We start from the raw sequence: 13739 nt of genomic DNA, 5'->3' as shown, positions 1-13739 counted from the left end.
CTCAAAGGCAGAACCATGCCACCAGACTAATACATATCATAAGAAAGCAAGAGTGGCATTGGAATAATATATGGTACTCCTGGGACACCATTTAGTGTGCATATTCAAAGCAAGAGATTCGAACCAAATTTCTTTTTTTTTTAACAATAAGTAGTCAATTTTATGTTAGAAAAATATACATAGAAATATTTGAACTGATTTTGTCCTTAGAACTTTATGTTTTCCAGATTGGTCCACGAAAGTTATTACTTCTGAATGGTTAACTTCCACGTGTCCAGCATTAAGTCAATGTTGTCATTCCTTTTATTGTCTTTGGATTTCTCTGCCATATAGGGAACCTGGCATGGTTTTTGAGTTGTATTTTAATCAAAATAATCTTCTATATCAATATTTGGATCTAGCAGATCTTCTCCATATGATGAAAGGTCCATTTGATTTAGAATTAGGTTTTCAAATGTTTCCTCTAAATTGGTTTCACCAATCAAGACAGCCCCCATCATTCGCCCATTCTGCATGACAACTTTGACGTATTCTTGTCCTTTGGTACATCTCAGCATTAATTCATGATCCGAACCTAAGCCTGGCGCATTGTATTTTCCCAGTAACACAACCTTATAGTTAAAAAATGTTGTTACATGAGCAAAGAGTTCAAAGCTGAAATCCATGTCAATGGACTCTCCCAGGTGATCTGCAGCCACACACTTGGCTGCATACCACCCCATCTGTCTGGTCTGGGTCCACAGTCTCCGCTGTTGCCACACTGGGCTCGGCTGCCATGACGCAGTGCAGATGTCACCGGCAGCATAGATGTCAGGAAGTGATGTGTGCATATGATCATCCACTTCCAGGCCACCATCTTGTCCTAGATTAAAATTGTTGCCAAGGACAAAAGGTTCTACATTTGGTGTAACTCCTGTAGCACTGACAACGAAATCACATCCGTAGATCTTTTCGTTGGTTAATTGCACGTATACTGGCCACATCTCTTTATCAATTGTTTTCAACGACTTGTCACTTGGAAGAATCAAGCATTCTTTTTTCAAATTTATAAATTCTTCCTGAAGGTAGATTTTCTTTATTTCATACATGTTCTCAATGTGAATCTTATGAGAAAACCCTTTTGTTCCTTTAAGATTCAAGCCTTCATGCCAATCAGGTCCTAAGGCACTGCCCACATTACTAGCCTTAGCTCTGGTCCTTGCCTCCTTTTTCCTTCCTTCAGTTGCACATCTGGTTCTTTTATGTGCAACGCTTGCCTCTAGTTTTTCAATAATGAGCTTTGAAGTCAAGAACTCTGCTGCTCCCGCATCAAAGAAAGTATTCCCAATAGCTTTATCTTTAATAACCCAAATCACTTCACATCCTTCAATTTCATACACTAACTCAAGTGCAATACCAGCATTCCCTATGATCATTATTCTGTTAGCTGTAGTGAGTTGTTTCTGAAATTCCTGAGCACTGTCTGTATCACGGATTCCCACTACACACGGATTTCCTTCACATACCAATTTTGGTTTAGCTCCAGCACACAGGGAGAGCTGCTTATGTATATACTGGCTGCCATCTTCGGTTAAAACGCACTGTTCTTCACTCTTCAGCTGCTTCACTCCAGATTCTATAACCTTAATGTTGGGAAAGCGGGTTTCTAACAGGGTGCTAGGTTGTTCTTCAACATCAAGTTTTTTAATAGTTTAGAAACCTGCTTGAAAATTGTTACTGCTTTAATAACAGAAGAGGCTGTTATCAGGAGAATATCTTCAGATGGAAAGTGAGTAGCCAACTGTTCCGCACAGGTCACGACTGCGATGCCGCCGCCGACCACCACGCGGCCGGCCGGCTGAAGGGCACTGTGCCCGGGGGCGGGTTCGAACCAAATTTCAAAAAGCACCAATTCTATAAACTTGGATTAGCAGTCACTTGCTTCTTCTTACACTGGGGTGTTTCAACTAAGTCCAAGAATGCATGTGAGCGCCTTCAATTTGCCACAGGTGGATGTGAGGGAAAGCCCAGTTCATTTACTGGGGGTTCTACATAGAATCCTGGTGTGGCCTATGAAGGGTTTGTGCATCTGGAAAGGACAGAATCTGAAGTCCCAGTAGTCTATAGCACATGGCAGGGCCAACCGAGCACTACACAGAAACTAGGTAAGTGTCCATTTAGTAATATAATACCGGGCATATTCTCCCGTCGAGTTCTATATAAGTATTGCTTAGCTCCGTGTCCCCACTCCCACCCCTATCAGAGGTTCCACCACTCGGTTTGCCCACCCACATAAATGTAATCACCTTCTTTGAGACATACATACTCCCCTCCCCACATCTTGACTTGAATTTCCAGTTAAGGTTTGATTATCACTTTTGTGGGACTAGCTGTCGATTTGGGGTGACCTTAGCACACTGCTGTATGGCAACTTAGTGGTTTCCCTCTCTCCCCAGCTTGAGAAGCTGACTCCAGCGGAGGTAAGGTAGCCTCTGTCAAAGTATTGTTGTTTTTTTATAGCATGTACGTATAAAGGGGGAGATATATGGTTCATAAGAGCCCTTATGGAGTAATAGTCACGTGCTGGGCTGCAATCTGCAAGGTTGGCAGTTTGAAACCACCAGCTTTTCTGAGGAGGAAAGGTGGGCTTTCTACTCCCATGAAGAGTTGCAGTCTTGGGAATTTAAAGGGGCAGTTCTACCATATCCTATAGGGTTACTAAGAGTTGGCCTCAGCTCATTGGCAGAGTCCATTCATGGGCACTGACTGGGCAGGCTCTCTACCTCGTTGCTTGGGAGACTAGATTAGAAGATTACATGCCCTGGCAGTTAAAACCAACACAGGGACTATCTTTATTCACAAAGTAAACAGTAATATGTAGATAAATAATACACACATAACTAGTTCATAGAGGTGGAGAAGGAATAATACAAACTATTGGATTCATCAAGAAGAAAATATTAAGGAAAGGAAAATATATAAAAATATAAAGAAGTTATGCATAAATTCAAATGATCAGTAACAAAACTAAATAAAACTTCATGAAATATTAGATCATGAAAAAGTAAAAATAAAAATGTAAAAACATATTCCTACAAATGTTTAAATACAGGAAGCAGACCTTAAATATAGGAAACAGAAAATTTGAAATAAGGACAGAAAAGAATATGTCATACACATATTAGCCTAAAGAAAGATGGTGCAATTATGCCAATATAAATTAAAGAAGACCATCAGAAAGCATGCTTAAAAATCAAGAGAGACATTTCTTAATAATAGAAACACCAATACAAAAATACATGGAAAAGAGAGACAAATTCACAGGATGAGTATAATATGGCTCTCTTGGTTGATGAAAAATTAGTACACAAAGAGGAAGTAAAAAAGTACTGCTACAATTCATAGAAACCTTTATTTAAAAATGTCAAACATAAAACTTGCCTATACAGCTTCCATCTAGGCCTATCCACTTCTGAACGCGGTACTTCCACTTATCTAAGCCTTCCCCAAGAATTCTGTAATTACTTGAGTGACTACAGGGATGCCATTTCACCACTCCATGCTTCAGTCTCCTTGTCTTTACAATAAAAACCATCATAATAGCAACAGATTATTATAAGGATTAAGCATGTACGGTGCTTGTAATTGTAGCTAGAAAAATTTTGGTACCTACATAAAATCAAATACTGTCTAACATTAAAGAATACTGATTAATTGGCCAGACATCTCATAATATAGATGTTCTAAGAGAACATTACGCTGAGTGAAATTAGCGGCTCACAAAAGGACAAATATGAGTCCACAATAAAAAGTCAAGAAAAGCTTTTAACACTAAAAGACGCATTCTCCAATGCCTCCAGGGGTGGCGAGAGAGGGGAGAAGAATCACATATAAAATAAAACACAGAAGTAGCCTCACTGCCTGCCATGGATTCGACTCAAAGCAGCCCCATGGAACAGACAAGAACTGCTCTTGCAGGCTTCTACATGTGCAGATCTTAATGTGAGTTTTAAGCCTCATCATTCTCCCTCAGAGTGAGTGGTAGTTTCGATTTGGGTAAGGGTTCATTTGAGTGAGGGAGAAGGCAACATATGAGGGTGTACCCCTCCTCCCCAATGGAAAAATCTCCCCTTCACAGAGCTTTCATAGTACATTTTCCCCACTAGGTGAGCATCCAGCAATCACTTGAGTTAGTGCACCCAGTGGTGTCCCCTGGGAAGGTTCTCTCTGAGCACAGTGGATTTTTTCATAAAAGCAGTTTCGCTAAAACCTCGGGTTTTGTGATGGCCAATTTAAGAGAACAGTGTGCGGCTGTGAAATTTTGTTTCCTGCCCAGGAAAAAATGCCACAAAAACTATTGTGAGGTTGAACATAACTTACAAGGACAGCACTATGGGAAAAATTCAAGTGTATGAGTGGTTTTCTCATTTCAAACAAGGTGAAATGTCTATTGATGACAAATCTCACTCTGGACATCCTTCAACTTACTGAATGTATGAAAATATTGATTCATGGTGCATCTGGAGTTCACTCCATCAGGTCAGACTGTTAATAAAGCTTTCTATTTAGATTGTCGGAAAAGATTACCTAACAGTGTGTGACAAAAATGGCCTGATTTGTGGCAGACAGGGCCTACAGGTTTTGCCACCGTGACGATGCACCTGCTCATGCAACCATCTCAGTGCAACAGTTTTGGCAAAAAACAGCATGCCTCCCTTGCCCTGTGCACCTTACTCACCTGACTTCAGTTCCTTGTAACTTCCTTTTGTTTACATGAATGAAGAGGGACATGAAAGGACAGCAATTTTATGACATAGAAGAGGTAAAGAATAAAAACAAGGGAAGTGCTATCAGCCATCCAAACAGATGAGTTTGAATAATGTTTCCAACAACATGGGTGAAGGGACACAGCAGATTGTGTAAAATATGAAAATAAAAATTATTTATAAATTATCAAAGGTTCAAAAAAAAATTATCAAAGGTTCACGAGGCTGGGAGGGTACGGAAGGGAGGGGAAAGAAGAGGAACTGGTACCAAGGACTCAAGTAGAAAGCAAATGTTTTGGAAATGATTATGGCAAGATATGTACAAATGTGCTTGATACAATTGATGTATGGAATGTTATAAGAGCTGTAAGTCTCCAATAAAATGATTTATTCTTTAAAAAAATAAAAATAAAAATGTTTCCAAGAATAGAATCACAGATTTGACAAATGCATTAAGTGTCATGGACAGTACTTTGAAGGTGATAAGGTTGTTTTGTAAAAAAAATGTAAACACATAGCTTTGGAAAAAAATCCATTGGGGGTGGCGGGGTTAGTGCATCGTACAATAAGAGGAAGGTTGGCAAAAATTGATGGAAGCAGAGGAAGACATTTGGAGCTTTCCAGAGATTAAAGGCAACAATGGCAAATGCTGTTAGATTAGAGTTCTACAATAGTAGTACTCTACGAGGAGATGCTTGAACAGACACGCTGACTGAATAGGTTTGAGAGGGAGAGTGGGAATATACCCACAAATATATATAGATTTGATGAGGATATTTACTCATGCGTATTACCTTTGCTGAAAAGGTATCTATGGATATGGTGATGCATACTGGGGACGGATTATGGGGACAGCATACAGAGGACAGCACTGAGGGGACAAGTTCTGAAAACTTTTTAGACATAGCCAAACCCTCTGATGGAGTGGGTTGTTGGGCTTGTGGTTCAGACCCACTGTCGCAGGGAACACCAAGGTCAATTGGTGTAGCACACTTCAATAAAAATAGTGCTCTGTATCCTACTTGGGTGAGTGTTGTCTGGGGTCTTAAAGCTCTTGATCAGAAATCTAGGGTGCAATGATCGGTCTCCCCACATCATGGAAAGAAAAGTGATGAAAATTGACACACGTGGGAACAGTGGGTCCAGTTGACAAATGGAGCAGGTGAGCATTAGTCCCTACAACCTTAAGACTAGAAGGACCAGGTGATGAATGGCCAGCTACCACTACTAACTGCTCTGAAAAGACCAAGGTAGAAGATCCTGGATAGAATGGAAAGAAAATGTGGAATAAAACTTAAAATGAAAAAGAGAGAGAGACCATGATTACTGGTTAGATATAGAATGGTGAAACTGCCAGCATTACCGTCCTATCTGGAACTGAGCTCACCCTGTCGCTCAATTTTCCGCCAAAAATAGACAGGTCTATATCAGGAATAAAAACACTACCGAGGTATGCACATCTTAGCCGAATCTGCCATTTAAGATTAAAAGGGTGGCATTTAATCAAGGATAAGTTTCAGAAGAGTTTCTAAAGAGAGAGCAAGGCTAACAGGAAACACGTGAGGAAATGGGCTCAGTGGAGGCAGGTATACTGAGGAGACTGCAATGATATAAATGAAACAAAAGGGTATGCATTGTTGAATGTAAAACTAATGATCTCTTCTGTAACATTGAAAAAATAAAATGTGCAAAATATGTACCCCTGTGTGTGTGTTTGTGTGTGTGTGTGAAGAGAGAGGGGGGCAATGTTGACTAGCTTCATAATGGAAGAAAATTTACAAGACTCATTAACTGCATGTGTAAGAGAAAAAGTGTGTGCATATTCCATAGTGATAAACGTAGCAGTTATGGGAGCTATATAGTTCAAGTGGTCAGGAAGGAACGTGTTTCTTTTCTCATTAGTCAAGGGAGGCTTCAAGGGCAAGGAGAGGAATGACAGTGAAGGGAGAAATGGGAAAAAAAGAAATGACATGACATTTCATTGGCTAAATCTGCTGTGCAAACCTCTTTACTTTGTTAAAGACGTCACTTTGAGGATTAAGGCAAGGCATACTTGACCCACCATGATATTTTCAATACCAAATATTGGTAAAATGTCAATTTCTTCATCTTTATGTTCAGGAGTGGTAAGGCAAATTTGAATAAGAGTGCTATTGACTGGCTTTCTTGTAGGCATGTCTATAGTTATTGAGAGCATGGTATTTCAGGATAGATCTTGAAATGTTATTCTCGACAATGAATTTGACACTATTCCTCTTCATTTTTGGTCATTCCTATCACAGTAGACAGGAATGATATGCTGATTCAAAATAGCCAATGCCAGTCTGTTTTAGTTAGTGATGCCTAGGATACTCATCGTTATGGGTTCCATATCATTTTGGTGAACTTCTGTTCTAAAAGGTCTATGGAGTTCATGGCTATCCTCCTCAGACTTCACATAAAGTAAAGAGAATCCACTCCTCAGCCAAAGCTTGATTCCTATGAGAAGATGGTCAGACATACCTCCACTCTCCAACCTTCTTTACCAATTCTGACACGACCCATGAGTCAGAACACTTAGTTCTCTAAGGATGTTCTGGAAGCACCCCTCTCTGCTAGCCAGCCTCCTCTCTAAAGGCATTCAGGGTTCCTTGTCAGGGACTGTGAAGCCCACCTCTCTGTGTCATGCTCTGGCTCTCCGTTCTGCTGCTGCCTCTTTCCATTACTCTTCAGTGCCATGCCCTTGGGTCCCTGGACTGAGGAGAGTCGATGCATAGGTGTCTTGGGGTCCAAAAGACATGCTGCACTACTGGCTCTTTAGTCTTGATGGTAATGAGAGCCTTCTGAGATGGTTCATTTTATGCCCAGCAGAAAGACAAAATTACCAACTCCTTTGTTAACATTTCCAAGGTTTACAATCACAACTAGCCCTATTAACAATCACTCAAAATGGGATGATACCATTCTATCAGCCATTTCTTCTCATGTTGAGTTGTCTCACATCAACAAATAAAGGTCCCAAAAGATTTACACCATCCTCACCGTTCAAATTGCCATTAAAGTCTATTCTACTTTAAGGAGGCATTCTTTTTTTTTAAGGACTTCCAACCGATGGGGCTTATTTTCAGGCATTAAATCAATCATTATCATATGACTATTCATAAGAGTTTCACCTGCCAAGTTTGGGTGCCTGATTTCTTTTCCCAGTTTGAATAAGTCTAGATGCTCCCCTGCAAAGTGCCCAACATGAGTGAAGCTGCTGGTGTTCACACGAGTGAACCAGTGGTCTAACTTCCAGTGTCACAGCACAGTAAACCAGCACAGTACACCGAGCTGACAGACAAGGGGTGTCACCATTCATTGTCATTTGTACATAGAGAAGCATCATTAAAGAAATCCTCGCTGCCATCAAATGGACTCTGACTCCTTGTGGCCCTATATAGGGTTTCCAAAGTTCCTTTGGAAGAAGACAGGTCTATTTTTCTCAGGTAAAGAAGCTGATGGTTTAAAACCACCAACTTTTGGTTAGCAGATCAACATTTACTTAATAGCATTACCAAGCGTCCTTATTAAGATAGATTACTCTTAAATTCATTCTTCATAGTTAATGCCAGGAATAAGTAAATCAAATGATTCTGGGTAAAGTATCTCAATGCATTTCTTGTGAGTAACAGCAGCTCAGTCAAAAGGAATTTTTTAAATCACATAAATATCTACACTGAAACCAAGCATAAGATGATGGGCTTTATAAACATTATATAAATTGGTTGGTGGATATTTTGCATATATCTGATTTCTCTCCAATTACTAGGGCCTTAATCACAATTAATTATAGCAATTATGTCTAAATTAAATACATAAATATCTTCTAACAGTTTCATATTCAATTTCCATGGTTCAAAAAGGAATCTCAATTCATAATCAAGATAAAGTGGAAACTGATCAAAGATCTAGATATATATGGGAGAAAATATATAATTAGTAGGCAAACAAAATAGCAAGAGCAACAGATTATGGTTTTAAAATGAGTTTTTAGATCTGAAAGTTTTAAAGATATCTATCAATGTCAAAACTTGAATTTATATTTCCAACTAATTTATGCAATAAAAATACTTGAAATCAAATCTCTAGAGGTTCATCAATTCTGGGTTTCATATGCAGAAAAACATGTAACAAAAACTCAAGAGAACTACCCCCCAAATGACAAAATACATCAGAGATAAACTCCAGTATGAAAAAAACAAAGAGAGAAAATGTTGAAACCCAGATCAGGCCTAACCAGTGTCAGAGAGGGCACAACTGACAAGGTTTGAACTGTTCTGGTCAGGTTTATCATTTTGATCTCCTGCAGTCATCTGTCCACTGCACTCTGTTTGTTAACTAGTTTATTCCCATCCCTCCATTATGGACAGAGGGAAATCATTGGGGGATTATTTCCTGTGTAGATCTCACAAAAGTAACTTGGGCTTCAACTGTCATCCATAGCCTTCTGCAAACCAGAATCTCACAATTTAGGCTCTGGTACTATTTCTTCCTTTGGCTTCTGATTGCCTGATTTAGTTCTTCAGTCACTGATGTTGGTGGGCTTCCTCCAGGTGGATGTAGTTGACATCTCACTTAGATGCCTGCTGGTTTAGAAACAAGCCTGTAGGACCCCAGACACTATTTTATTTGATAGCCAGACACCATCTAATTTCTTCACCACCCTTTGCTATAACATCCATATATTTTGAGTTCCCTTCCTGGGGGGGAGGATTGAGCAGGGCCATGATGGAAGAACTAATTGGTCTTAAATTGTAGCTAGGATTTAGTGCAAACCCAAAACCCATTCCTGGATTTATTTTGTTTGTTTGTTTGGTTTGGTTTGTTTTCTTAAGCTGCCTTTGGCTCCCTTGAGAGGCCTTTTTGTTAATTTATGGTAGAGAGTCTAATCAATCTTTTTCTGGGAATATAAAGATCTTCGATTAATATTGTCACTGATTAGCCTTGAGTACTAATTTGAAAAACATGATTGAGAGAATTATATTGGGCCAACTTAGGCTAACTACATCTTGCAATACCTGAATTAGTCACTTGTACAGAATAAATACTTTCTTGGCTAGATGCTATTTACACCAACAATGGAGTTGGTTGTCAGGGAAATTTTACAGTCATATTCACTGCCAATGTCAATCACAGGTTTGCTTTTATAATATATATCTTAATAGCACACAGAGGGCACTGATGTAGCAAAACCATGTTTCTCCATCTACCAGTAGTTCAGTACTCTTGTGATAGCCATCTTGTGCTTTGCCTTAAATTCTTCTGCACAATGAGTATCTTATACAGCCTAGCTTTGCACTAAATGGTGTTAAGATTACCTGGTAACACTAAATATGTTCAAACATCAGCTTCAGAGTTTTAAAATATGGCTTAGAGAGAATGTAGGTGATGGCCTCTGTAAAGCTTGCAGAGGGATCTGTGATGTTTCAGGTGATTTTAAAAGACCTGCGTGGGTTCCTGGTTGTCTGATAACCCAACCCACACATATACAGACACATATGCTTACTTGACACCCGGAATTCTAAGAATTATTTTTTTCCAGAAGAACCCATTTGGGAAATGTTACAATTGCTGAATCTGAACCAGTAAGAATTTTGTATCAAAGAAATCAGTATACTCATGTTCTCTTTAGATGTTCTGATGGCATATGACAACTAGTTGCATCTTGCTAGTGTATTGCACTCAATTTAAGCTGCTACTGTATTGACAAAAATCCAAGCATCCAGAAGAAAAGCAAAAATAAAAACAACAAATCAGTTCAATATTTTCATATAACTAGGCTTAAATAGTTGGAAGTGTGATGCTTTAGTTACATGTTTTCAAATATGAAGACAGAACTTAAGTAATAAAAATAATAAATTTTTCTTCTACTCTATCTGAAAAAAACAGACAGCAATAAGACAACTAGGATAAGTAGCTTACTTTTTTCGAAGTTCCTAAATAGACTTTAATATAAATGTATAATATAGAATTTTTTTCATTGTTTTTTAGAAGAACTGGCTGAAATCTTTTTAAAAATTTTCAATACTTGCTCTATAGTATCTTATGGAATAATAATCTATGATTGTATACTCCTGAATGGTCATTCAACCCATCATATTACATATGAGAAACAAAATGTTTGATGGACATGATTTTAAAGAACCTGTGTAACTGTGTAAATATTAAATGCCTTTACAGGATTTGACCAGTAACAGTCAGTTATAACAAAAGCACTGAAGAACTACAAAATGTATTTTTTTTCAATTCCAGACCAATTACATTCTTTAAAAAGCAAGTTTTTCTGACTTAGATGTTGGCCGTTTGGTTTCCAGTGATAAAGTAACTGTTTCAAAGAAGTTAGTTGTGCTGAACAGGCAAGAATTCCCAAACCCCAAAGCACACAGAAGACTGGGCACCATGATAGCATTAGATGTCCACCATTAGATATCATGATAGCATGACATCCACTTTTTAAGTGTTTTTATTGGCATCACCTACTTGTCATAAACTTTTAATACTTAATTTTAATGGCAAGGGAGAAATGCCAATACTTAGCTCCTGGAAAACGTCCAGTGTATCCACATAAAACTGGTGTGTGCACCAGCAGATTTTTCAAGGTTAGGCAAGTCACCAAAACGCATAAGAAAGTAAAGTTGCCAGAAGGTTCTCAAGACACCATCCTTTGCATCTGCTCAGTTCAGTCTCATACCAACACTGGAGGAACTGCCTCCTGATAAGAACAGTCAGCAACTGCTGACACATCTATCTGAACTCGAATCATCAGAAAGAAGAGATTTTCCAAATGTTTTCCAAAGAAAACATACGGAGATAAGTTATATTAGTGTGCATTTTATAAATAAGCCATGAGTTTTAACAAACAACTACTGTAGCTAAATCCAAATATCATGGGGAGTGACTACAATGGATTTTCCTTCTCTGCCACATACTCAAGATTTAGGTGTAGATTAAAATAAAACAAAACAGGTACTCGCATTATTTAAGGCTCTGGAGTCAACTCTGAATTTGATATCTAAAGCTACACAGTGAGCCTAGAGGTGGATTTCTGAAACTACAACTCTTTAAGGGCATCGAAAGCCCGTCTTTCTCTCGCAGAGTAGCTGGTGGCTTAGAACTGCGGATCTTGCAGTTACAGCTTCACACTTCCCACTGTGCCATCACAGCCCCCTTGTAAACTGGTAGAAATGAATTAATCTTTCAAACACTCGGTTTCATGACACGTAAACTGAGAGTACTTCGTGTACCTAATGTATCTGTTGTAGGAGTTAAATAAAATAGTAGATAGTAAAACAGTGGCACTGTTCCTGGAAGTGCTCAGTAATTATGAACTATTATTTGTAGTATTGTAGTCATACATGCACAGGGCAGCCCAAATGAAACAAAAATAACAACCACACCAGGGCATCCAGTTAAACATGAATCATGTTCTGGTATAAGCATGTCTCATGCAATATTTGGGACACAGTTACTCTAAAAATCTTATCTAAAATCGAAGTTTAACCAAGCATCCTGTATTTTTTTCTTGCAACCCTATCCATACATATATATAGTTAAGGATATTCTTTTATCAGAAACTTAGCCACAAATTTATTGGCAAGTAAATAAAATGAGAAAACTTACTGCCACGGAGTTAATTGTGTCTCACGGTGCCTCTGTCTGACAGAATAGAACTCTCCCAGTGGGTTTCCAAGTCGATAAATCTTGATGGGAGCAGCCAGCCTCTTCTTTCTCCTGAGGAACAGCTACTCAGTCTGAGATTTGGACCTTGCTTTTAGCAGCCTGGGGCTACTCCACCAATCACCAGGGCTCCCTTGCAAATAAAGGAGAGTAAAATCAGTCAAACAAAATGTACCCATTAACATTGATGCACGTTCTTTAAGATAATATTCTCTAAGTTGTAACTTGGTGTCTATATATCTTAATTTTGCACTTAGATGTAGAAAGGTTATTTTCTGACTGGGAGGTGCTATCCTTAAAAGAAATTCAGCGATTAAACAAAAAAGATGAAGGTTCACTTCTTGCACAAAAGTATTAGACCTTACAAAGGAATCCTAACACACACACACACACACACTGCTGGCTACCAAAAGTACTCCAAGTCAAGTCTGCCTTACCTGTGCCTCTGCACTTGACCTTCTGATTTGCTCTTAGCTTGTGACTCCCAGGGGAGCCATGGACTTTGGCTTTCTCGCTGGTATCTCTTTGTCTACCCCAAGATCCGTCCCCAGGCATGATCCTAATTCTGTTTCACCTACTGTGAATTGTGCTTTCTGCTATGTCCATATAGTTTCCTGGCATTTACACTCCTATTTAGTTCCCGGCTTACCTTTGCAACCTCATCTCAGAGCTGGTATCTCACACAACTCCACTTTGCTAAGTGACCAATATAGGAACTCTAGCCTATGCCCCATTAAACAAACAAGACAACCAAACTCGCTGTCATCAAATCAATTCTCATGGCAACCCCATGGGACAGGGTAGAACTGCTCCTGTGCGTTGTTGAGAGTACAACGCTGTACAAAAGTCCAGAGCTTCCCCTTTCCCTCTTGCAGAGACCGATCAGTTTAAATCACTGATCTCACACTTAGCACAACCACTGAACCTCCAGGCCTCCTGCTCCCAGCAGATTAGGCTCTACAAAGTAGTGAAAGAGCAGATGTAACAGGAACAACGATAGCAATGAGAAAACATGATTAGTCACCAGATAGCAGGGAAGACACAGGCATATTACTTCTCTTTAGTCTCTTCAAAATCAGCAATATTACTTTGTATAGATGAAGAAAATGAGATTGCATAGATTCTTTTTGTCACAGCTAGGATCTAAATACTAACTACCAACCGCACACCTTGTCAATCAAAAAGGTTGTTTGTTAAACTAAAGAACCAAAATGTAGTGTGTTAAACAGAGTTCTCTAGAGAAACAAAACCAGAATGCTAATAATTATATATATATTTATACAGATAGATAGATAA

General features: G+C 38.9%; 1 protein-coding gene across 1 annotated transcript; it reads right to left on the bottom strand.

Moving 5' to 3' along the window:
* Positions 1 to 285: 285 nt before the first annotated feature.
* Positions 286 to 7463, bottom strand: LOC101657874 (pyridine nucleotide-disulfide oxidoreductase domain-containing protein 1-like). The gene is given in 3 exon segments (XM_030885113.2): positions 286 to 1684; positions 1687 to 1847; positions 7399 to 7463. Coding segments are annotated over 3 exon segments (1548 nt in total). The 3' UTR covers positions 286 to 362.
* Positions 7464 to 13739: the final 6276 nt, after the last annotated feature.

Source organism: Echinops telfairi, unplaced genomic scaffold, assembly GCF_000313985.2.
Source record: "Echinops telfairi isolate 266 unplaced genomic scaffold, ASM31398v2 ScPeMD7_21;HRSCAF=78, whole genome shotgun sequence".
Lineage (NCBI taxonomy): Eukaryota > Metazoa > Chordata > Mammalia > Afrosoricida > Tenrecidae > Echinops > Echinops telfairi.
The sequence above is the reverse complement of the archived record's forward strand: the minus strand, read 5'-3'. Positions and strand labels throughout refer to the sequence as shown.